General features: G+C 60.6%; 1 protein-coding gene across 1 annotated transcript; it reads left to right on the top strand.

Moving 5' to 3' along the window:
• Positions 1–877: 877 nt before the first annotated feature.
• Positions 878–8,783, top strand: AMER1 (APC membrane recruitment protein 1). The gene is given in 6 exon segments (XM_029067219.1): positions 878–934; positions 6,284–6,742; positions 6,745–6,964; positions 6,999–7,402; positions 7,445–7,866; positions 7,945–8,783. Coding segments are annotated over 5 exon segments (2,166 nt in total). The 5' UTR covers positions 878–934; positions 6,284–6,381; the 3' UTR covers positions 8,704–8,783.
• The last annotated feature ends 17,280 nt before the right edge of the window (positions 8,784–26,063 follow it).

Genomic DNA, 26,063 nt, shown 5'->3' with positions numbered 1-26,063 from the left:
GCACGTAGCGGGCGCTTAACAACTGCCATCGTTATTATGAATGAATCAATTAACGTTAATTTAATTAAACGATCATCATTTAGTCGCTAAATACGACGGACGGAATGGATCTGCACAACGGGGATGGAGGCTGCGAGCCCTGCTTGGGACAACCTGATGACCCTGTATCTTCCCCAGCGCTTAGAACAGTGTTTGGCACATAGGCGCTGAACAAATGCCATTACTATTATCGTTATTGCATATAATAAATGTGATATAATAAATATGATAGAATGTAATCATATAATGTCGTATCATGTACTATAATATAATGCAATACAATATAACACAATACGATATGATACGATAGGATATAACATAACGTAAAACATAGTATAATATGATACGATACGATACGATATAACATAAAACATAATAGAATGGAATGGAATACAATGTAATATATGATATGATATAATACGATATAACATAACCTAATAGAACCTAATAGAACCTAACAATATAAAATATAGAATATAAGATAAGATACCATAATATTGCATCTGACAATAATGACCGAAGGAGCGGGTGGACGGGCTCCGGCCGCCAGAGGGCGCGCGCGAACGCCGGGGGCCGCCGCCGTGGCTGCCGCGCAGGCGCAGAAGCCGCCGGGCCCCGAGGAGGCGCGAGGCGGGGGCGGCCCCTCCCCCGGGTGGCTCGTTCGCGTTCAGAGGGCCGGGCGGGGGGGGGGGGGGGGGGGGCGGTACCTTCCCCGCCGTCCTCGCCGCCGATTGGCCGCGCGGCCCCGTCCCCGCCGCCGATTGGCCGCGCGGCCCCGTCCCCGCCGCCGATTGGCCGCGCGGCCCGTCGCTCGGCGGGGGCGCGGGGGCGCGGGGGCGGGGCCGGCGGAGCGGGCCGCGGCCGCCGCTCGGACAATGCGCGGGCGATGAGGCGGGTAAGTGCGGCCGGCGCGGGGAGCGGAGCCGCGTGCGAATCCTCCCCTCCTGGCGACTGAGCGCTTAGCCCGGCGCTGTGCACGCGCGCTTGGTGCAGAGCGCTGGGCTGAGCGCTGGCCAGGGACGGGGCGGCCACGGACACCGTCCCTGCCCCATCACGAGCTCGCGGTCTGCACCGGGGGGGAGGGAGGGGGGGGGGTTATAATAATAATAATAATGATAATAATAATAACGTCGGTGTGTGTCAAGCGCTTACTAGGTGCCGAGCCCTGTTTTAAGCGCCGCGGGAGATCCAGGGTCATCCTGATTCCCCTGGGTCTCCCCCAGCGCTTAGAACGGTGCTCGGCACCTAGTAAGCGCTTAGCACACACCGACGTTATTATTATGATGATTATGATGATAAGATGACCCCGGATCTCCCCCAGCGCTCAGAACAGGGCTCGGCACCTAGTAAGCGCTTAGCACACACCGTTATTATTATGATTATGATGATAAGATGACCCCGGATCTCCCCCAGCGCTCAGAACAGGGCTCGGCACCTAGTAAGCGCTTAACACACACCGTTATTATTATTATTATGATGATAAGATTCCCCTGGATCTCCCCCAGCGCTTAGAACAGGGCTCGGCACCTAATAAGCGCTTAACGCACACCGACATTATTATGATTATCATTATTATTATACGAAGATTCCCCTGGATCTCCCCCAGCGCTTAGAACAGTGCTCTGCACCTAGGAAGCGCTTAACGCACACCGACATTATTATCATTATCATTATTATTATAATAAGATTCCCCTGGGTCTCCCCCAGCGCTTAGAACGGTGCTCGGCACCTGGTAAGCACTTAATAATAATAATGTTGGTCTGCGTTAAGCGCTTACTAGGTGCAGAGCACCGTTCTGAGCACTGGGATGGACATAAGGGAATCAGGTCGTCCCACGTGGGGCTCCCAGTCTTCATCCCCATTTTACAGATGAGGTCACTGAGGCACAGAGAAGTTAAGTGACTTGCCCACAGTCACACTTAACACACACCGTTATTATTAGTATTATTATAAGATCCCCCCGGATCCCCCCCAGCGCTTAGAACAGGGCTCGGCACCTAGTAAGCGCTTAATATATACCAACATTACATTACCATCAGGTTGTCCCACGTGAGGCTCACAGTCTTCATCCCCATTTTCCAGATGAGGGAACCGAGGCCCGGGGACGCGACCGGCCCACGGTCACCCAGCTGCCGAGCGGCGGAGCCGGGATTCGAACCCATGACCTCTGACCGCCAAGCCCGGGCTCTTTCTGCCAGCTGGCTGGAAACGAGATAGGAATGATGGCGTTTGTTAAGCGCTCACTATGTGCCAAGCACCGCGGGGTGGGGGGGGATGCAAGGTGTTGAGGTCGTCCCCCGTGGGGGCTCCCGGTCTTCATCCCCATTTTCCAGATGGGGGGACTGAGGCCCAGGGAAGTGACTGACCCAATGTCACGCAGCTGACGAGGGACGGGGGGGCGATTAGAACCCCTGACCCCTGACCGCCAAGCCCGGGGCTCTTGCCACCGAGCCACGCTGCTTCTCTAATAATGTTGGAATCTGTCAAGCGCTTCCGATGTGCAGAGCGCCGTTCTGAGCGCTGGGGGAGATCCGGGGTCGTCGGGTCGTCCCACGTGTGGCTCACGGGCTTCACCCCCATCTTCCAGATGAGGGGACCGAGGCCCGGGGACGTGACCGGCCCACGGTCACCCAGCTGCCGAGCGGCGGAGCCGGGATTCGAACCCGTGACCTCCGACTCCCAAGCCCGGGCTCTTTCCACTGAGCCACGCTGCTTCTCTGAGGGAGAGAGACGGCGTGCGTACCCCTCCGGCTCCCCTTTCCCCACCGCCCTTCCCTTCGCACTTCCCTAAACGGCTCCGCGCGCAAACGTCCGTGCACATTCACACCTGTGAGCCCGGGCCGGGGAGTCGGAGATCACGGGTTCGAATCCCGGCTCCGCCGCTCGTCGGCCCGCTGATTTGGGGGAAGTCGCCTCGCTTCCCTGTGCCTCAGTTCCCTCATCCGGAAAACGGGCACAAAGACCGTGAGCCCCACTTGGGACAACCCGATGGCCTCGTACCCTCCCCGGCGCTCAGAACGGTGCCTTGCGCGTAGTAAGCGCTTATCAAACACCGTCATTATTATCATTAGAGAAGCAGCTCGGTGGAAAGAGGCCGGGCCTGGGAGCCAGAGGCCGCGGGTTCTCGTCCCGCCTCCGCCGCTCGTCCGCCGTGCGACCTCGGGCGGGTCACCTCGCTTCTCTGCGCCTCAGTTACCTCAGCTGCAAAAACGAGTCCCACGGGGGACAGTCCGATCACCCTGTGTCCACCCCAGCGCTCAGAACAGTGCCCCGCACGTCGTAAGCGCTCGGCCGGCGCCATAACAACAGCAGGCGTCCTCCGGGTGACGGAGGGGACGGGCAGGAGTGGCGGGCGGGCGGGCGGTGCCCGCTTGCGTCCTCCCACCGGGCGTTTTCCGGCTCCTTCTCCCCAGATCCATCCGGTCGTGTTTATTGAGCGCTTACTACGTGCAGAGCACTGTACCGAGCGCTTGGAACGGGCAGTCGGGCGACCGGTAGATGGCCCGGTGACGGGCTCGCGGTCCGAACGGGGGAGACGGACGGCGGAGCGAAACGGAACACATCCCGAGCTACAGGAGCCCCTTCCCCCGGCTGCCCGTCTCCCCCGTGGCCTCCTCCGGGCTTGGCTTGGGTTCTCCCTCTCGGCCCCAACCTTTCGAACGTCGGGCCCGCCCGGGTGCCTCGGCTGCAGGCCGGGGGCGAGGCCGGGAGCCCGGGTCCCCGCGAAGCCTCACCCGCCTCCGGGTCCGCCCGCCGCCGGCGGTTTTCCCGTCAGAGCGGAAACCTCCCGGGTGCAAACGAATCGAGGACCGGGATCGGGGACCGTCGGTCGTATCTGTCGAGCGCCCGCAGCGCGCGGGGCCCTCCGCTAGACGGCCGGGAGCGTCCGGTCCGAGTCGGTAGACGCGTTCCCTGCCCACGGCGAGCTTACAGCCTAGAGGAGGACAGAGACGCTATAAATGAATTAGGGATGTGAATCTAAGTGCCGTGGGGCTGCCAAGGGGTCCCGTCTGGGACCTGGGGGGGTAGGAGGGAAAGGGGGGAGGGAGAACTCTGCTCTCTAAGAATTCTCCCGGAGGGGTTTGGGAAATTCTCGAAGAGTTGTCACCTTCACGCCTCAGGGAGCGGGAGAAGGGAGATGCAGGACGGGGGGGAGCCGGGCGGATTTCGGTGTTCGGGTGCCCCCGGGCCCGACCGGGAGCTGGCGGTCGACCCCTCTTCCGCAGCTCCTGCCCCGCGACCGCCCTCTTCCACTTCTGGCCTTCCCCGCTGGGAGAGTCCGCGTTCCCCCGCCGGCGTTTTGTTCTTCGCCTCCTCCCGGCACCAGAGCCAGCGGGTGGTCCCGGGGCATTTCGGGCCCGGAATGGGGACGGGCCTTGCCGTTCGGCGAGCCCACCCTCACGGGCCTTCCGCTCCCCTTCCCGCCCCCCCGGGTTGCCCCTCCGGAGAAAGCGGCTCCCCCTCGCTCCCCCTCGGGCCGGGGACCCCTGGAGAGGGGTAACCGTCTCCCGGGCACGCGTGGGGCGGGACCAGAGGCAGACGGCGGCGGCCTCCTTTGCTCACCGCCCTTTGTCCGCTGATGAGGGAAGGAGAAAAACGGAGGCGAGGAGCCGGCCGAGGGGACAGGGTCGGCGGCAGAAGGAGGAAGAAACCCCCGGGGGGTGGGAGAACCAGCCCGTGGAGGCTTCGGCCACCCGGGGCGGGGGGAGAGACGTAGACGGCGCCGGCCGGGCCCCTCCTCCCCTGAGAACCGTCACCGCAGCGGGAAGGAGGAACCTCCCACCTGGTTCTGTCCCTGGGGAATGGGTCACGGGGGGGGGGGGGGGGGGGGGGAGGCTGGGAGAGATCAGAAAAGAAGTTTCCCTATCCCCCCGGGGCGGAGGGGGTTAGGTGTCACTGCCTGGACGCGGGGGGCGTAGGCTCAGTGACCCCTCGGGACCCCCCCCCCCCCCCCCCGGGTCGCCGGAGGGCTTTCCGTCTCTAGTCTCGGGGGAGCGACTTGCCCGCCTGCACGTCACCTGCCGGGCCCGCGGGTTCCCGCGGCGGGGTCGCCGGGCGGGTCGAGTTAGGTAACGGTCCCGGCGGGTCAGGTGGGGGCCCCGGGTGGGCCTCCGAGCAGCGTGGCTCAGTGGAAAGAGCCCGGGCTTGGGAGTCAGAGGTCACGGGTTCGGATGCCGGCTCCGTCAGCCGGGTGACCGGGGGCGAGTCGCTTCGCTCCTCCGGGCCTCAGTTCCCTCGTCTGTAAAATGGGGATGAAGACCGTGAGCCCCACGTGGGACGACCCGATTCCCCCGTGTCTACCCCGGCGCTTAGAACGGTGCTGTGCACATAGTAAGCGCTTAACAGATACCAACGTTATTATTATTCTTGGGGCACGGTGGGAGCCTGTGGGAGAGAGTTAGGCAGCGCCGGAGGCCACCGGAAGGATGGGGGCGGGCGGCCGGGGGCCGTCGGGCGGCGGTATTTATCGGGCACTTAATACAGATATAATCTAGACAAGCAGCGTGGCTCAGTGGAAAGAGCCCGGGCCTGGGAGTCAGAGGTCAAGAGTTCGAACCCCGGCCCGGCCACTCGTCAGCCGGGTGACCGTGGGCGAGTCGCTTCGCTTCTCCGTGCCTCGGTTCCCTCGCCCGTCAAACGGGGGTTAACCGTGAGCCCCACGTGGGACGACCCGATGACCCCGTATCTCCCCCAGCGCTTAGAACGGTGCTCGGCACACAGTGAGCGCTTATTACTATTCCGTGCGCAGCGCCGTGCCACGCGGCACGAGAATCAGCGGACAGATTCCGTGCTCGCGACGTACGGTCCAGAGGGACGGGGCCGCCGGAACGGTCGGCCACGTGGAGGAGTCGCCCCGGGTGCCGAGGGAGGACGCCCCTTCTGGCCGTGGGTCGATCCGTTGAAGGATCGAGGGTGGTTTCGGGTCGTGTCCCCCCCCGCCCGGTGCTCGGCACGCGCGGAGAGCGGTGCTCGGCGCCCGGTAGATTGCAGTTGGCTTCGTTGTGTGCTGCGGACCCGATTGGGCGGTCCCTCCCTCTGCGGGGCCAGCGGCAGCCCGAGGAGGGGGAGGGGGCTCAGGTGCCGTCGGCAGGGTGGGCGGCCCGGGGAGGGGGGGGTCCGCGGGGGGCGGCGCGGGAGGCCCCGGACCCGGACGGATGGGACGGCGGCCTTCCGGCGGGTCCCCGCGGGCCGCCCCGGGGCCGCCGCCAGGCACTCCATCTCCGCCCGTCTCCGCCTTCCGCAGACCCGTCCCCGAAGCGTCCCGGCGGACCCCTCCGGCTGAGCCTGCCGGCCCCCGGGACCCCCGCTTCCGGCCGAGCGCACCCGGCCGGCCCGGTCGCCATGGAAACCGTCGGCGGCGCCCGCCCGGAGGGAACGGAGCCTTCCGAGGCGGCCGGAGCGGAGCCCCGCGGCCGGGGCCCGGAGGCGGCCGGGGAGGGGGCCGGGGCGGAGCCGGCCCCGGCCCCCGGGCCCGGCAAGCTGCGGAAGACGGCGCTGAAACTGTTCGGGGGCAAGCGGGGCATCTGCACGCTGCCCAGCCTCTTCGGGGGCGGCCGGAGCCGGGGCCCCGGGAAGGGCGCCGCCGGGAAGGGGCAGAGCCGGACCCGGGACGGGCCGGGCCGGGCGGCCGGGGGCCCGGACCGCCCCCGGGAGGCCGGGCCGCCGCCCGGCCCGCAGAGCGCCCGGGGGACCCGGGGCCCGCGCCGCCCGGCCCCGAGGCCTCCGGGAGCGAACGGCCGCCGGCGCCGCAGCGGCCCCGCCGGGGTCTGAAGGGGCTGCTCAGCAGCATCCGCCTCCACAAGAAGAGCCGGGCGGCGGCCCCGGGGACCGCCCGGGAGGCGCGGGCGGATCCCCCCGGCTCGGCTACCCCTCCGGCCTCCGACGGGTCCGGGACCGGCGGCCCGGACGCCTCGGGCGGCCGCGGGCCGGGGGAGCCGGGGCCCGACCCGCCGGCCGAGGGGCCGGCCGGCCCCGCCGGCCCCCGCCGGCCCGGGCCGCCGAGGCCGACCCGGAAGAGCCCCCGGCGGACGAGCGGGAGGAGGGGGCGAGGCCGGGGAGCCGGACTCCGGCCGCTCGGGCGACCGGCTGAGCCTCCTGTTCGGGGAGGTGACGTCGCTGAAGAGTTTCGACTCGCTGACCGGCTGCGGGGACGTCACGGCGGAGCAGGACGAGGACAGCCTGGCCGAGAGCACGGTGTCCGGCGAGAGGGGGCCGGGGAGGGAGGCGGCCAAGCGCGGCTCCTGTCTGGTCACCTACCAGGGCGGCGGGGAGGAGATGGCCAGCCCGGACGGGATGGAGGAGGCGGACCGGCCCGACGGGGGAGGCGGGCGGCGCGGGTGGGAGAGCCCCGCCGCGGCGGGCGGCGGGCGCCCCCCGAGCCCGGGCCCGCCGGGGGACCGCCGCCCGCCGCCCCGGGGCCCCGCGTCGCCTAGCGCTCCCGAGCCCGGGGACCTTCTGTCTCCCCAGAGCGACCGGCCGGAGTCGGCCCCCAACAGCGACGAAGGCTACTACGACTCCATGACCCCGGGGCCGGAGGAGGAGCCGGGCCCGGGGCCGGCCCGCAGAGACCGCCTGCCTCGGGACAGCTACAGCGGCGACGCCCTGTACGAGTTCTTCGACCCCGAGGACGAGGACCCGGGCACCTCCCCCGTGGGGGACGGGGGGCCGTTCGAAGCCTTCGGGGACTTCGGCCCCTGGCCCTCGGGGAAGGGGACCGCCCGGCCCCCGGCGGAGACGGAGGAGGGGCGCCTGGCGGCCCTGCGCGGGCGGCTGCTGTACTGGGAGCCGCGGCGGGACGGGCCGAGGGGCCGGGGGGAGCGGGAGCCGGCGGGGAGCGCCCCGACGCCGGGGAGGGGCGGGCGCGAGGCGGCGGGCCGGCCGCGGGGGCCCCGGGGCGGGGACCCGGGGCCGGAGGGGGGCCCGGGGGAGGCCGAGGCCGAGCTGGCCGTGAGCTTCTCTCAGGCCTTGGTGGCGTTCGGCGACGGCGGCGGCGGCGGCGGGGCGCTCTTCTCCAGCCTGTCGGGCGGCTCGGCCTCGGACTCCTCCTTCGCCCAGAACCTCCCGGCCCTGCCTGCCATGGTGACCTTCGACATCGTGGACGTGGAGCGGGAGGGCGAGGGCGAGTGCGAGGACGCCCACGAGCACCTGGCCGCCTCCCCGGAGGCCTTCGACGCCTGCTTCTCCCCCTCCGAGGAGGGCGGGCTCGGGGACGTCGGCCGCGTCGGCCGGGCCCCGGCCCCCGGCCCCTCTGGCGGCTTCCCCTGGGGCGTGGGCAGCCTCCCCCGCCGCCTGGGCCTGCCCGGCCCGGGCCCCCCGGCCCCGCCGGCTCCCGCGGCCCTCGGCCGGCGCAGCCGCTCCCTGGACACGGAGAGCCCGGACCTCGAGCCGGCCGGTCGCCGGCCCCGTTCCCTTCCCCGCCCGAGGCCCGCCGCTCCCCCGCGGGCGGGCGTGGAGGCGGCTCCCCCTCGGGGACCGCGGGCCCCCGGCTACGCGGTCCGGCCTAGCGACCTGCCCCTGGCGGCGCCGGCGGCGAGACCGGGCCGGGAGGCCCGGCGGACCCGGGCGGAGAGCGGGACCGGAGCCCCGGGGCAGCAGAGGGGACCCGGGGGCTGCCTCCCGAAAGGTCTCGGGGCCGGCCGGGGCCACCGAGCCATGGAGGCGTGACCCCCGACCCGGCAGTGGGCGCGGTGGCCCGGAGCCCACCTTCTCCCGTGCTGCCAGCCAGCACCGGGAACGGGCCTGGGCCGGGGGGCGGGGGGGGGGGGGCGGGGCGGGACCGGCGTTAAGCTTCGGGGGGAGGGAGGGGCGTGGGGTCGGTGGGGGCCGACGGAAGCCGCTTTCGGAATCGTCGCCTTTTTTTTTTTTTATTATTATAAAGTCATCGTCTTCCCCGTTCTCGGCCTCGGCGTGGAGTCTGTTGCCGGCAGGTCGGGCCGACGGAGCCGGGGAGGGGGGCTCGGGTCCCTCGCCCGGGGCCCGTGACCCGCCCCGTCCGGAGTCCCCGGAGATCCGACCCCCGGCGAGACCTCGCCGAGCCGTGCCTCTTGACGGCTGGCCTCCCGAGGGCTCCAAGTGGGCCCCGGCTCCGGTCTCGGCGGGGGCCGAGGCCGTAGCTCAAGTTGCGGCTCTGGTTCCCGCTGTCCCGCGGGAGGGTACGGTGTCCCGGGACTCGGGACCGGTTGGGAAGCAGCCCGGGTTGGGCTCCGCCCGGGTTCCCCCGCCCCACGCCTAGCAGCGCCGGGGGGGGTGGACCTTCGGGGGCCGACGCCGGCCCCGGACACACGGCCCCGCGCAGCGGCCCCCGCCGGCAGCCCGTGCTCGAAGATCGGGTCTCCGGAGGGAGGGGTCCCGGCACTGTACGGCGGCGGCGTCCGGCCCGAGGCCCCGTCCGGCGGCCTCCCTTCGGGCGTGAGGGGAGGAGGCCGGGCGAGCGGCAGCGGCCCCCCTCGGCGACGGCGCCCGTCCCCGCCTCCCGTTGGCTCCGGACCCCGGCGGTCCTAGCCCGGGGGCCGCCTGGGGGTGTGTGGCCCAGGGGGCCTCCTGCGGGCCGCGCTGCCAGGGGTTGACGGTGGCCGGAGGTGCCCCGCCGGTGGCCCACCGGAGCGTAGGCGATGGCGGTGGAAGAGGAGAGTCGTGGCAACTAGCGTGAGAGAGCGGGGGCGGAGGAGGGGGACCGTCCGTGCCTCGTGGAGGGGAAAGCCTGGATTAGGCTGGGGTCTCATTCGTTCGTTCATTCGATAGTATCGACTGAGCGCTTACTGTGTGCAGAGCACCGTACAGATCGAGACGGTCCCTGCCGTCTGACGGGCCTACGGTCTGATCGGGGGAGACGGACGGACGAGAACGACGGCAGTAACTAGAGTCGGGGGAAGAACGTCTCGTAAAAACGATGGCGACTAAATAGAATCGAGGCGACGTACGTCTCGTTGACAGAATAAATAGGGTGATGAAAATATATACGGTCGAGCGGACGGGTACGGCGCCGAGGGGAGGGGAAGGGGGAGGGGGAGGAGCGGAGGGAGACTGGGGTGGGGGGGAAGAGGGTTAAGCCGCGGAGAGGCGAAGGGGGGGCGGTAGAGGGAGAAGGGGAGCTCAGTGTGGGAAGGCCTCTCGGAGGAGGTGAGCTTTAAGTAGGGTTTCGAAGAGGGGAAGAGAATGAGTCCGGCGGAGGCGAGGAGGGAGGGAGGATGTGGGTTCCGGGACGGCGGGAGGACGCGGCCCGGGGGTCGACGGCGGGACGGGCGAGACCGGGGGACGGCGAGGGGGCGGGCGGCGGAGGAGCGGGGCGGGCGGGGTGGGCGGTGGAAAGAGAGGTAGGAAGGGGCGAGGCGACGGAGAGCCTCGAAGCCTAGAGTGAGGAGTTTTTGTTTGGAGCGGAGGTCGACAGGCGACCGCCTGGAGGTGTCGAAGGGGAGTGACGGGCCCGGAGCGTCTCTGCGGGAAGATGAGCCGGGCGGCGGAGCGAAGACTAGACCGGAGCGGGGCGAGAGAGGAGGAAGGGAGATTGGAGAGGAGGCTGACACGGTAGTCTAGCCGGGATATAAGGAGAGCACTTGGGCCCGTTCCCGGAAGTCCCCTCGTGGTAGACTGGGCCCGTTTGGCTAGGCCAGGTCGACACTGGGGCTCTGCGGAGGGGGCTGGGGGATCCTTGCCCGCACCCAGGGCCGAGGAAAGGACAGCGAGTGACTCCTTCCCACCCCCGTCTTCCAGGCGGGGCAGGCCCCTGCTGCCGTACCGCCGTCGGGGAAGATCCTCTCTCGTAGCGATGGCCGATATTCCCTTTCGGTTATCAGAGCTCCGTATCCAGGTGAGGTCCCGAGCTCCCCAGCCCTTCCCCTCACTCGAGCGGCAACGCGGGGTTGTCGGCGGTATCCCGGGACGTGGCGACGGCGGAGGAGGCCGGAGGTGGTGCCCGGTCCCCCCGCCTCGCCCTCGGCCCGCTGCTCCCGTCCCCCAGGCCGCCGGGGTTCTGAGTGCCCGCGGCTCTCCCGCCGTTTCAAGCGAGCGGCCGCCGGTTTGGCCCGATGGAGGACGCGGCCCGGTGCGGGGTCTCCGACCGGAGGTGTTCTCACAGACTTGCCTGCGCTCAGCCCCAGCTCTCGTGTCCCGCTCTGCCCGGAGCTGCCGCCCTCCCGGCAGTCTGGGCCTCTAGCAGGAGCGGGAAAAAGACCAGAGGGAGGACCGCGGGCTCCCCCGGGGGCTGCGTCCATCCAGTCGGGATCCGGTTCGGGGAGCGGGGTCCCTGGGCGTTTCCTCTGTGAACGTTAGCGGTCGGGGGAAGTCAGGAATTTCACCCATCCGCCCTGCCGCTACTTTTCAGGAACGTCTCCCTCCTTGGAGGTCGGGGGAGAATTCCACTCCCGGCGTTTCGAAGGTCTGCCTCGTCTGAAAGGCCGCCTTGTCCGTCCTTGCCCCCGACTGTCTTCTGAGCCATCTGTGGCTCCGGGGAGGAAAGCGGGTCCCGGTGGCCCGGAGGGAGGGGTCTGTTTTCCGGGGTGATGGATGATGATCTAGGGAAGGTGGAGAGAAGCATTCGGAGGGGACTGGAGGGGAAGGAGAGGGAGCTGGCAGGGGCGCACCAGGGTCGGCGGCAGACCGTGTGAGATCCAGCGAGGCGATCGCCTTGGGACAGAATAATGACCCTTCCGCGACGGCCACCGTTTGGGTTATTTCGGATGGCACCCGTATCACACCTCCCAAGATGGCCACCGCACACGCACGGGATCCCACCGCCCCTCACCCTTTCCACTGCGGGCACGGCGGCCGTTTTTAGTTTTCTCTGTTACCGGATCCTCCGCTTCTCCCCTCTCCCATTACAGCCCCCCCCCCCCCCAAATAAAGGAGCCCTCCAAGAGGTTCGGTGATTTTTTTATTTCGGCGCTGGGAAGCTCCGGCGCATTAGGGAGCTACTTGCTTTGGGCTGTGAGAGCTGTCTGCTCCGCTTCCTGAGGGGTGAAGCGAGCCACTGGATTTTAGGGGCGCTTGGGGGGACTAGGCTTGGCTCTCCCCATCCCAGGGGAGGAGGAGGCGGTGGCCCCGGGGCTAAGAGTGTGAGTTAGGACACACCGAATCAAATATCCCCCTGAAAATGATTCCTACGAAAGCCGGGTGGGCCTGTCTCCGAGAACAGTGCCCTCTCTCCCTCCGGACGTCTCCTTGCTCCGCCGCGTAGCCGGGGTTTCGGTGCTCGGAAAACACACTGGATCTTTCCCTCTGTGGGGACGATGGGATGCCGTTGGCTGCCTTAGGAATCGTTCCTCCCCCCTGGAGCTGAATGAGGGAGTCGCCCGTTCGGAACTACAACAGTAATTTCCAAGCGTTTGGAATCGGGCAGTGCCGATTTGGAGATTTCTTTTTTACGATATTTGCTTAAGCCCTCATTTCCTCTTATTCCACTTCCTTCCGTGTCACCCCGGCACATGGATTCACACCCTCCCTCAGCCCCACTGCACTCATCAGCCCCGCCGTGATATATTCACGTTAACGTACGTCTTCCCCTCTAGATGGGAGCTTGCTTTTTTTTTTTTAATGGTATTTGAGCACTTACCTCGTGCCAGACACTGTGGCAGGGAGCTTGTCTATTATTTTGCATTCTGTACTTTCCCAAGTGCTTAGTACGGTGCTCTGCACACGGTAAGTGCTCAAAAGATACGATGGGTTGATTGACCGGTAGTTGTCAAGCACCTCCCGTGAGCCCGGCACGCGATTCAGTGATGGGTTGATAGACGATAATCAGGTTGGGCGCAGTCCCCGTCCCACGTGGAGCTCATAGTCCTAATCCCCATTTTACAGATGAGGAAACTGAGGCACAGAGCAGTGAAGTGACGGTGGCTGGAGGCAGGAGAAGAGGCTTCCCTGGTCTCGCTGCTGGCGACTTTTTGTGTGAGCACCCTTGGCCGCTGCTGGTCAGAGCCGGGGAGTCCCCAGAGCACCCAGGAGAGAGAGGTGGTGGCAGAATCGGTGTGTGAGGGCGGGCTCTGTGGGTAAAGAGATGTCTCGGGCACCTGGGGCAGCAGCGGGGCGTATAGGAGAGACCACACGGACACGATCCACACGCTCCGCTCCTCTAACTCGGACGTCATCTGCGCGTCCATCTTGACTGGCTCGCTGCTGACCTTTTGCCCGCGTCCCGCCTCTGGCCTCTTTCAAAGCCCACCTCCAGGACCTCATCCAGGACCCAGCCCACCCAGTATCTCCCTGGAGGCCTTCTCTTCCGGCCCTGACCGGCAGGCCCGCCCTCCAGATGTTGGACACTCGTCCCAGCTGGGCCAGGCCTCGGGGTTGGGGCGCTGTTGTTTCGTTTGTGCTTCGTTTCGTTTTCTTCTAGGACACTTAAGTGTTCTCACTTCGTCCCCAACTCTACTAAGCACTGGGGCAGATACGAGATAATCAGCTCAGACACAGTCCCTGTCCCAGTCTAAGTAGGAGGGAATAGGATTTAATCCCCATTTCTCAGAGAAGTGAAGTGATTTGCCCAAGGTCACACAGCAGACAGGCAGCAGAGCTGCGATTAAAACCCAGGGCCTCTGACTTGCAGGTCCCGACTCTTTCCATTAGGCCGCTTCCCTGCCTCCCCGGCTGATAAGGTTTCCTGTTTGATCATTCAATCAATCGGTGGTATTTATTGGGTGCTTATTATGAGCAGAGCCCCGTTCGATTGATCAGTTAATAATAATAATAATAATGTTGGTTTTTAAGTGCTCACTATGTGCAGAGCACCATTCTAAGCGCTGGAGTTAGATATAGGGTCATCAGGTTGTCCCACGTGAGGCTCACAGTCAATCCCCATTTTATAGACGAGGTAACTGAGGCACAGGGAAGTGAAGTGACTTGCCCACAGTCAATTACGGCTTCTATCCCCTTTATCTCTCACCCTCTATTATGCTCCCTGTCCTCCTTTTCCCTTTCCAACTCATCTTCCTTCCCCTGGTTCCGCTCCAACTCATTTTTTGATTTACCTCCCTGTCTCCCACTTTGCCTTTCTCCCTCTCCCCCTCGTCGTCTCATTCATTCTTTCCCTACCGACTCTTTACCACCCCCTCCCTCGTCCACATCCGCCCCTTTCTCGCTTCTCCATTCCGTCTTCCATTTTCTTCCTTGGGCGGTCTCCCTCAAACCTCCTCTCACAAACGGGAAACCAGTGTGGTTTACTGGAAAGATCGGGGGCCTGGGAATCAGCTACCGCCTGCGCCCTTTGGGATCTGGGATAGGGGGTTACGACCTGAGGATATCAAAGGGGTGAAGGTGGGGGCATCGTAAGCCCGTCAAAGGGCAGGGACTGTATCTGTTGCCGACTTGTCCATTCCAAGCGCTTAGTACAGTGCTCTGCACATAGTAAGCGCTCAATAAATACTGTTGAATGAACGAAGGTGTGGGCAGGGCTGTCTCCCCAGCCATTTGGGGAACAGAAAGATTCTACTGAGTCTCGAGAGCGGGGTCGTCTTCCCCAGTCCCTCCTTCCTTCTCTTCCCTCTTCATTTTTCCCTCCCCCATCGTGCCCCTTCCTCCCACCCCTAACTCCGGGTGTCCTTCAAGGCTCGGTCCCCCCTCTATTCTCCATCTACACCCACCCCCTTGGAGAACTCGGTCCCTCGCCCGGGCTTCAGCCACCCGCTCGATGCAGATGATACCGAAATCTCCGTCCCCAGCCCTGATCTCTTTTCCCCTCTGCAGTCTTGCATTTCCTCTTGCCTTCGAGATGTCCCTACCCGGACGTCCTCCCATCCCCTCAAATAATATGTCTAAAACGGAACTTACCTTCCCACCCACACCCCCGTCCTCCCCGTGGCTTTCTCATCATCGTACCCGTCACCACCACCCTTCCTGTATCACCAGCCCGTCACTCTGTCATTGTCCTTGACTCCTCTCTCTCGTTCAAACCGCATATCCAATCCCCGGCTAAATCCCCTCCGTTCGACCTCCACACCGTTGCTAAAATCTTCCCTCTCCTTTCCATCCGAACTGCTGCTGCGTTAATCCCAACCGCTCATCCGGGAAGCAGCGTGGCTCGGTGGAAAGAGCCCGGGCTTGGGAGTCAGAGGTCATGGGTTCCGACCCCGGCTCCGCCACTCGGCAGCTGTGGGACCGTGGGCGAGTCACTTCGCTTCTCTGTGCCTCGGTGACCTCATCCGTAAAATGGGGATGAAGACTGCGAGCCTCACGTGCGACGATCTGACGACTCTGCGTCTCCCCCGTATCGGAGAACGGAAGACCGGATGGGAAAGTGAGAAGGAAAGAGAGGCGGATGCGGAAGGGCGAGGGGGTGGCGAAGAGTCGGTAGGGAAAGAATGAATGAGATGACGAGGGGGAGAGGGAGAAAGGCAAAGTGGGAGACAGGGAGGTAAACCAAAAAGGAGTTGGAGCGGAATCAGGGGAAAGAAGATGAGTTGGAAAGGGAAAAGGAGGACAGGGAGCATAATAGAGGGTGAGAGATAAAGGGGATAGAAGCCGTAATTGACTGCGGGCAAGTCACTTCTCTGTGCCTCAGTTACCTCATCTGTAAAATGGGGATTGACCGTGAGCCTCACGTGGGTCAACCCGATGACCCTGTATCTCCCCCAGCGCTAGGAACGGTGCTCTGCACATAGTAAGCGCTTAACAATACCAACATTGTTATTATTATCCTCTCAGTCTCCTTGCTGACCTCCCCGCCTCCTGTCTCTCCACACTCCGAACCGCTCTGCTACCCAGATCCTTCTTCTGCCAAGACGTCGCGGCCGTGTTTCCCCGCTCCTCGACGAACTCCCCACCGTTGGCTTTAAAGCACTCAATCACCTCGGCCCTCCCCGCTCGCCTCGCTGCGCTCCTCCTCCACCCCAGCCCGCACATTTCACTTCTCCAACGCTAACCTTCTCGCTGTACCGCAACCTCGCCTGGCCCGCTGCCGACCTCTCGCCCACCTCCTGCCTCTGGCCTGGAACGCCCTGCCTCCTCGTATCCAACAGACGGGGCTCCTCCACCACTTCAACGCCCCTTTCACAGCACGTCTCCTCCAAGAGGCCTTCCCTAACTGCGCCCTCTTCTCCTCTTCGCCCGCTCCCTCCCGCGTCGCCCCGACTCGCTCCCTTTCTTCATTCCCCCTCCCAGCCCCGCGGCGCTCGAGCGCGTGTCTGTAATCCATGAATTTGTGTTAATATCTGTCTCCCCCTCTAGACCGCGAGCTCCTTGTGGCCAGGGAATGGGTCTGTCTGTTGGTATACTGTACTCTCCCAAGCGGAAGCAGCGTGGCTCAGTGGAAAGAGCCCGGGCTTGGGAGGCAGAGGTCATGGGTTCGAATCCCGGCTCTGCCACTTGTCTGCTGGGTGACCTTGGGCAAGTCACTTCACTTCTCTGTACCTCAGCTACCTCATCTGTAAAATGGGGATGAAGACTGCGAGCCCCACGTGGGACGACCCGATTCCCCTGTGTCTACCCCAGCGCTTAGAACGGTGCTCTGCACGTAGTAAGCGCTTAACGGATACCAACGTTGTCATTATTATTATTATTATTATTATTATTGGGAGCCAGAGGTCATGGGTTCGAATCCCGGCCCTGCCGCTTGTCAGCTGTGTGACCGCGGGCAAGTCCCTTCACTTCTCTGTGCCTCAGTTACCTCACCTGTAAAATGGGGATTAACTGTGAGCCTCACGTGGGACAACCCGATTACCCTGTATGTCCCCCAGCGCTTAGAACAGTGCTCAATACATAGTAAGCGCTTAACAAATACCGACGTTATTATTGTTTATCGATCGACTGGGGCCCAAGCCAGGAGCCTCCGTTCCAGAGCCAGCCGCCAGGGGGTGCTACTGAATTAACCCTGAAGACTGGGCAAACTGCCATTCACTCATTCACTCAGTGGTAATAATAATGTTGGTATCTGTTAAGCGCTTACTAGGTGCCGAGCACTGTTCTAAGCGCTGGGGGAGATACGGGGTCACCAGGTCGTCCCACGTGAGGCTCACGGTTAATCCCCATTTCCAGACGAGGTCACTGAGGCCCAGAGAAGCGAAGTGACTCGCCCACAGCCACACAGCTGACAAGTGGCAGAGCCGCGATTCGAACCCGTGACCTCTGACGCCCAAGCCCGGGCTCTTTCCACTGAGCCATGCACTGCGCCGCACCGCTACCACGGCAGAATATTCCAAATTCACGGTATTAACTTGAGCCTTAATTTACTCGTTCTTTCATCCGTCCATTCATCCAGGAGTAACGATAAAGCCCCCCTGTTGTGTGGAGAGGACTGCGCTGAGTACCGGGGAAGGACGCGTACAGGGATTGCAGTTCATTCGGTAGTATTTATTGAGCGCTTACTCTGTGCAGAGCACTGCACCAAGCGCTTGGAATGGACAACAGATAGCGACCGTCCCTGCCCGTCGACGGGCTCACGGTCCAATCGGGGGAGACGGACGGACAAAAACAAGACAACTTAATCGCCATAAATAGAATTAAGGGGATGGACACCTCATTAACAAAATAATTAGGGTAATAAAAATCTAGACAAATGAGCACAGTGCTGAGGGGAGGGGAAGGGAGAGCCTGCCCACAAAGGGGACTCACAGTCTAAATATAAATAATAATGATAATGATGATTGTTAAGTGCTTACTATGTTCCAGGCACTGTGCTAAGCGCTGGGGCTGGGGGGGGGGGGCGGATACAAAGTGGAGCTGAACCCTATGTGGGACAGAGACTGCGTCCAACTCTAGTTGCTTAATATCCACTCCAGCGCGCTGGAAAAGATAGCAAATCATGTCGGACATAGTCCCTGTCCCGCATGGGGACCACGGTCTGGATCCCCATTTTACAGATGAGGTAGCTGAGGCCCAGAGAAGTTAAGTGACTTGCTCAAGGCCACCCAGCGGGCGAGCGGCAGAGCCGTGATTTAGAGCCTCTGACCTCCTGACTCCTCTCCCTGCCAGGTCCGTGCTCTTTCCACTTTTTTTCCCTAGCCAATCAATCAATAGAATGTACTGAGACGACTTCAGGTATGCCGATGAGACTACTTTACTAGCAGAAAGTGAAGAAGATTTGAAGGGCTTATTATTAGAAGTTAAAGACAGAGCAAAAAGATGGGCCTACATTGCAAAAAACCAAAGATCACGACAACTGGAAGTTTTAACACGTCTGTAGCAGACGGAGAGAAGGTTGACAGGGTTGACAGTTTTTGTCTCCTGGGATCTATAATCAATAATAAAGGAATGAACGGTCAAGAAATAATCCCAAGAATAACGTCAGGAAGACCTGCTATGAATAAGCCTGGAAAAAGTCTCGAAACGGGCCGTTGTCACAGTTGCCGGAAAAATACAAATCGTCAGTTCTCCGGCGTTTCCGGTGGCAACGTATGGATCCGAAAGCCGGACGGTGAAAAAGCAGGATAGAAAGAGCATCGTTTCTTTTGAAATGCGGTGTTGGAGAAGGCTTGCGCGAATCCCACAGACTGCCCCAAAAAACAAACAGTTGGATTTTGGAACAAATTAAACCAGAGCGGTCTTTGGAAGGCCAAACGATTAGCATATTTTGGGCACATAATCAGGAGGACTGATTCTCTGAGGAAGACACTAATGCTAGGAAAAGCCCAGGGAAGACGTGGAAGGGGCAGATCGGCAGCTAGATGGATAGAGACCATAACCACGAGGAGAGGAACCATTAGAAAGGTTTCGGATCGTGGCAGAAGACACGACGTTCTGGAGAAAATCGATCCACAGAGCCACCGTGAATCAGAAACGACTCGAGGGCACTTGACGACGATAAATCCGTGCAGGGCTTGGGAGAGTATAGTTGAGTTGGTATATATGATCCCTGCTCTCAGGGAGTGTACAATCCAGCAGGGGAGACAAACGCTCAAATAAATTCCAGGTTCATCAGCAGAGCTTGAAGTTCTGTACACAAGGGCTCCTGGCGGGGAAAATGGAAGAGGTCAATCCGGCCTGTTTGGCTGCTGGCCAGTCACAGAGCAGAAGTGGCCCTTCCTTGGCTACACGGAGCCCCAGGGAGAGTTGGAAAAACATGCCCAACGAGGTCACTCCAGCCCACTCTGAAAGCACATGTGGTTCTGTTGAGGCCCTTCCCTTTTCATGCCGGTTAATCCTTTCTTCCCCATCTGAGGTTCTGCTGAGGAGCGGCGGCTCCGGGGTGTGGCCTTCGGTTTCCTCAGTGGCGCTGGCCGATTCGACGCCCTCCACTCCTCCGCGCTGGGAAAAAAACACCGAACCACTTCTTTTGCTCCGGAGCAGAACAACAACCCCCAAGGAGAAAGGAGAGACCGGGTCCCTCCCCCGGCCCTCCCTGACAAACTAATCTTTATTGTTTCCTGCCTAGTTCCCCTTCCAGCAATTTAAACCTGCCACTGCGGCTTCTTGCCACTGCATGTCGAGCGAGCCGTGGGGAGGAGGGGCAGAAAGGTAGGAGAGAGGAACAATAACAAAAGGCCACTGGGGTCACGGGGCAAAGCCTCCGGTTCCATGGCCTCCAGTGGTCCCGAAACGTCCCCCGCCGTTGACGCCGAGGCAGATTCATCTCCGATGGGAAAGCGGTAGGCAGAGAATAATCAGAGCGACTGTAATGTTCGTCGAGCGCTTACCAAGCCCTCTACTAAGCCCCGGGGTAGATTCAGAATAATCAGGTCGAACAACGGTCCTCGGCCCACAGAAAGGCTCACCAAGTGGGAGTTTAAAAAAAAAAAAAACAGGGACCGAATCCCCGTTCTACAGGCGATAAAACTGAGGGCCAGAGAAGTCGAGCAACTTTTTAGCGGGAAGGGGTGGAGCCGGGCTTCGGACCCTGGGCTTAGTCCTGATCCTGACAGAGCTCAGAGATCAAGAATTCCTAAATTCTGAGATGACTTGCGGATTTTTCTCTCATAGGTGGGAGATGTCAGAGAGGTCATTCATTCAATAGTATTTATTGAGCGCTTACTATGTGCAGAGCACTGTACTAAGCGCTTGGAATGTACAAATCGGTAACAGAGACGGTCCCTGCCCTTTGACGGGCTCACAGTCTAATCGACGGGCTTGAGTTCCGGCTGCAGGTGTCTAAGACCAAGGAGAGGTGGGAAGAAGTTTCCTGATCCTCATTCTATTTATTTGCCATTGTTTTAATGAGATGTTCTTCCCCTTGACTCTATTTATTGCCATTGTTCTTGTCTGCCCGTCTCCCCCGATTAGAACGTAAGCCCGTCAAAGGGCAGGGACTCTCTCTATCTCTTGCCGATTTGTACATTCCAAGCGCTTAGTACAGTGCTCTGCACATAGCGCTCAATAAATACTATTGAATGAATGAATGAAAGACAAGGGACAGGCCCGACCCCTGCCCTCCAAGAGTTTATACACCGGAAAAGGTCACAGCAGACCAAAAAAAAAAAAAAAAAAAGCAGCGTGGTCTGATGGAAAGAGCACAGGGAGTCAGGGAACTTCGGGTCTAAGCCTGAGTTTGTCAGTTGCCTGCTACGTGCCCCGTTTCCTCATAAAAACCCAGAAATTCATGACCTCTGAGATCTGACAGTTCCAGGCCAGAGGCCGGAGTTCTAATCCCGGCTCCACCACTTCCTGCTGACAAGTCGCTCGGCTTCTCCGGGCCTCAGTTTCCTCATCTGTTCGCCTTCCCCCTTGGGCTGTGAATCCCACGAGGAACAGGGACTGGCTAACCTGATTTAAGATTAGACTGTAGACTTTAAGCTCCTCGTGGGCAGAGAGTGTGTCTGTTGATTGTTATCTTGTACTCTCCCAAGACCTTTGGATCCAGTAAGTGCTCAACAAATATGATTGAATGAATGCATGAATGAATGAACCCGATTGTCTTGTATCTGCCCAGGAATTTAGTACAAGGCTTGGCAATCAATCAGTAATGGTATTTATCGAATGCTTAATAATAATAATGTTGGTATTTGTTAAGCGCTTCCTATGTCCAGAGCAGTGTTCTAAGCGCTGGGGTAATAATAATAATGTTGGCATTTGTTAAGCGCTTACTATGTGCAGAGCACTGTTCTAAGCCCTGGGGTAGATGCAGGGTAATCAGGTTGTCCCCCATGAGGCTCACAATCTTAATCCCCATTTTACAGATGAGGTCACTGTGGCCCAAAGAAGTGAATTGACTTGCCCACAGTCATACAGCTGACAAGCGGCAGAGGCGGGATTCGAACCCATGACCTCGGACTCCCAAGCCCGGGCTCTCTCCACCGAGCCACACTGCTTCTCTGTGCTTAATGTTGGTATTTGTTAAGCGCTTACTATGTGCAGATACAGATACTATGGGTAGATACAGGCTAGTCAGGTTGTCCCACGGGAGGCTCACAGTCTTAATCCCCATTTCACAGATGAGGTAACTGAGGCACCGAGCAGTAAAGTGACTTGCCCAAAGTCCCACAGCTGACAGGTGGCGGAGCCAGGATTAGAACCCATGACCTCTGCCTCCCAAGCCCGGGCTCCTTCCACTGAGCCACGCTGCTTAGCGCGTCTGGCCTTACGCCGTCGAGTCCTTTCCGACCCACAGGGTCACCACAGACGCCTCTCTCCCACAACGCCCCGCTGTCCACCCGCAATCGTTCCGGGGGTGTATCCGCAGGGTTTTCTTGGTGAAGATAGGGAATTGGCTTACCGTGGCCGCCTTCCGCGCCGTAAACCCGAGCCTCCGCCCTCGACTCTCTCCCGTGCCGCTGCTGCCCGGCCTGGGTGAGTTTTGACTTGTAGCAGATGGACTTCCACTCGCCAACGACTGCCCAAGCTAGGAATGGAATGGGTAGGCCTTTCCTCGACTCCCCCTCCCGTAGCCGAGACTGGCAACCCTCCAGGTGCGACCCCGAGAGGGGACCTTACTGTGTGCGAAGCACTCCCCTAAGCATCTGGGAGAGTACGATTCATTCGTTCGTTCAGTAGTATTTATTGAGCGCTTACTATGTGCTGAGCGCTGTACTAAGCGCTTGGAACGGACAATTCGCCAACAGGTAGAGATGGGCTCACGGTCTCAACGGGGGAGACAGACGGATAAAAACAAGACAACATCATCACGATAAATAGAATCATGGGGATGTACACCTCATTAACCAAATAAATAGGGTAATAAATAATATATAATTGGCCCGTAGTAAGCACCTGAGAAATACCACTATTATCATCATCATCATCATTGATAGTGACTCTCCAACAAGAGATGGAGTCGAACTCCTCCGTTCAGCGGGGTGGTTCAGGTTCCCGCCTGAAGCAGCGGCAGCTGCTGAGAAGCTGCCGAGAAGCGGCGTGGCTCAGTGGAAAGAGCCCGGGCTTCGGAGTCAGAGGTCATGGGTTCGAATCCCGGCTCGGCCACTCGTCAGCTGGGTGACTTTGGGCGAGTCACTTCACTTCTCGGTGCCTCAGTGACCGCATCCGTAAAATGGGGATGAAGACCGCGAGCCCCACGTGGGACGACCCGATGACCCTGTGTCTCCCCCAGCGCTTAGAACGGTGCTCTGCACATAGGAAGCGCTTAACAGATACCAACATTATTATTCCCGCCTGAAAAAGCCTCTTCCTCGTCTTCCTTCTCTCCGTTCATTGAGCGCAAGAGTGGCGATCCCGCTGGGGGATCCTGTTCCATCACCCGGTAGCCGGTCCTGCCCTGCCCGCATCAAACTCGGGACCGAGCCCTGGCCATCCCCTCCGAAACAAGATAATGTTGGTATCGGTTAAGCGCTTACTATGTGCAGAGCACCGTTCTAAGCGCTGTGGGAGATACAGGGTCATCAGGTCGTCCCACGTGAGGCTCGCGGTCTTCATCCCCATTTTACAGAGGAGGGAACTGAGGCGCAGAGAAGCGAAGCGACTCGCCCGCAGTCACACGGCTGACAAGTGGCAGAGCCGGGAGTCCAACTCATGACCTCTGACTCCGAAGCCCGGGCTCTTCTCCACTGAGCCACGCTGTTTCCTCCCTCTCTGTGCCCGCCCTGGGCCTTCCCCGGCTCTGCCCGGCTGGTCCTGGAGAAGAGGCAGGCTAGTCTGCAGGATGGAGGAGCTTCTCCGGAAGTTCATTTGGACGTAGGGGGAGAAGACATGATGGAGGAGCTTCTCCGGAACTTCATTTGGATGTAGGGGAAGAAGAGAAAAGGAGGGCTTAGGGAAGACCTCTAAGAGAAGTCCTTTTCAAAACACTCTGAAGGTGGGGCGAGTGATCCTCTGTAGGATATAATAACGTCGCTATCCGTTAAGCGCTTACTATGTGCAGAGCACTGTTCTAAGCGCTGGGGGAGATACGGGGTCATCAGGGTGTCCCACGTGAGGCTCCCGATCTTCATCCCCATTTGACAGATGAGGGAACTGAGGCGTAGAGAAGTAAAGCGACTTGCCCGCAGTCACACAGGTGGCGGAGCCGGCATTCCAACCCATGACCTCCGGCTCCCAAGCCCGGGCTCTTGCCACCGAGCCGAGAATATAAAGAGTGAGGGCGTTCCCTGCCAGAGGTAGGACGGAGGCGACAGGTCGGTGCTGAGATAGAGGAGATGGAGGTACATAGCGAGCAGGTTGGCGTTAGAGGAGCGAAGAGTGCGGACAGGGTCGTGGCAGGAAATTGAATAATGTTGGTGTTTGTTAGGCCCTTACTTTGTGGCGAGCACTGTTCTAAGCGCTGGGGCAGGGTCATCAGGTTGTCCCACGTGAGGCTCGCAGGCTTCACCCCCATTTTACAGAGAAGCAGCGTGGCTCAGCGGAAAGAGCCCGGGCTTGGGAGTCAGAGGTGGTGAGTTCGAATCCCGGCTCTGCCAAGCCGGGTGACCGTGGGCGAGTCACTGCACTTCTCTGGGCCTCAGTTACCTCGTCTGTAAAATGGGGATTAACCGTGAGCCTCACGTGGGGCAACCTGATGACCCTGGATCTCCCCCCGCGCTTAGAACGGTGCTCTGCACATAGTCAGCACTTAACAAAGACCAACATTATTAACATTATCATGAGGGAACTGAGGCCCCAAGAAGTGAAGTGACTTGCCCACAGTCACCCAGCTGACGGGTGGCGGAGGGGGGGGATTAGAACCCATGACCGCTGACTCCTAACCCCGTGCTCTTTCCACTGAGCCACGCTCCTTCTCTAGGAAAGCAGCAAGGTAAGGTAGAAGAGAACACGCTGAATGCTTTACAGCCTGTGGTAAGTTCTACCATTCCCAGTGAGGGTAGAACAGCTCGCTCCAAGTCGGGGAACTTTAATCCCACTCCCTCCCTGGAGGTCTCAGCCCACGACCCCCGGGGCCAGGAAATGAGCCCTCCCCATACGGAGCATCCCTCATTCTCCAGTGGTCCCCGCTCGCTGCTCTTATCCCACCTCCACTGGTCCGTTCAAAGCCCTACTGAGAGCTCACCTCCTCCAGGAAGCCTTCCCCTTCCCTCTGCCCCGCCTCCCCTCCCCATCCCAGAGAAGCAGCGTGGCTCAGTGGAAAGAGCCCGGGCTTGGGGGGGTCAGAGGACACGGGTTCGAATCCCGGCTCGGCCCCTTGTCAGCTGGTTGACTGTGGGCGAGTCACTTCGCCTCTCTGTGCCTCAGTGACCTCATCTGGAAAATGGGGATTAAAACTGTGAGCCCCACGTGGGACGACCTGATGACCCTGTATCTACCCCAGCGCTTAGAACTGTGCTCGGCACATAGTAAGCGCTTAACAAATACCAACATTATTATCCCCCCTACTCCCTCCCTCTGCTCTACCCCCTCCCTCTCCCCTCAGCCTTTCTGTATATTTGTATATATTATTTATTACTCTATTTTATGAATGATGAGTCTATATCTATGATTCTATTTTTCTATTTTGATGGCACTGATGTCTGGCTACTTGTTTTGCTGTCTGCCTCCCCTTTTAGACTGGGAGCCCGTCGTTGGGCAGGGCTGGTCTCCATCTGTTGCCGAACTGTACATTCCAAGCGGCGCCTAGTACAGTGTTCTGCACACAGTAAGCGCTCATTCAGAGCATTCCAGAGGAAATCCGAAGGTACCTGGAGAGGTAGGAGGCCTAGGTCCATGGGCCTCTTCCTTTGTTCCGTTCCCCTGCCCCTAACCCTACCCATCCTCTCCCTTGATTACGCAGCCCAGTGTCCCCAACAGTCCAATCTAAAGAGAAGCAGTACTGTGTAGTGGGTAGAGCACGGGGCTGGGAGCCGGAAGGTCGTGGGTTCCAATCCCAGCTCTGCAACTAGTCTGCCGGCGCAAATCACTTCACTTCTCTGTGCCTCGGTTCCCTCGTCCGTAAGATGGGGATTGAGACAACCTCGTGTGGGACGGGGACTGTGTACAACTCCATTTGCTTGCATCCACCCTAGCATTTAGTACAGTGCCTGGCACGTAGTAAGTGCTTAACGGTACCACAGTTATTATTATACATCCCTCCAGCTGTCCCACAGACCCATTCCTTCTAGTCCTGCTTGGTGGGGCCAAACCCACCTGCCCTCTGACCCCCAGATTACCTCTCCTCCAGCCTGCGACAGTCACCCGGGCCCCCGTGCACCCCCGTACTGGGGAAGTCCTGAACGGGCCTCAGCTGCTTTCCTTATTATGTGGAGTCTTGGCATGTTTTTAATAGGTTTACCCTGTTCAAGGAGCAGATGGAGAGGAAGTCAGACCCCTCTTTCCCCTCCCCCAGCCCCCTGGGCAGGCTTCATAATGAATAAACCTCAACTTCCCTTTCCTCTACCTCCTCAACCATCCCCACCGGCCCTAAAGCAAGATAAAGCCCAGCTGAGGAAGTGTCTAATTGTTTCCAACGCTGGGGAGGGCGTCACCCAGGGAGCAGCTTCAGTGCGGAGGCAGGCGGGAGAAATCCCTGCTCGGAGCAGGGACCAGGGACGGGGAGATTTCCCCTTTGGCCTCTCACCCGGAGCCGAAGGGTAACAGTCTAACAACCGTAAGGCCGAGGGACCTGATCCCTTGTCCCTTCAGAGCCTCTCCCGGGGTCTCGCTCCAGTTCCCTTTGGCGGAGTCATTCCCCCGGACTCTGGAAGCGTAGCTCCTCGTGGGCTGGAAGAGAATGCCCGGTTCGGTGTTTCGAAGCCGAGAGCGATGGAAGACCAGAGCAAGAGAGATGCTGACCTGGTAGCTCTCCTCCAGCC

This window comes from Ornithorhynchus anatinus, chromosome 6, assembly GCF_004115215.2.
Source record: "Ornithorhynchus anatinus isolate Pmale09 chromosome 6, mOrnAna1.pri.v4, whole genome shotgun sequence".
NCBI lineage: Eukaryota > Metazoa > Chordata > Mammalia > Monotremata > Ornithorhynchidae > Ornithorhynchus > Ornithorhynchus anatinus.
Note: the sequence above shows the minus strand (reverse complement) of the source record. Positions and strands in the feature narration are given on the sequence as shown.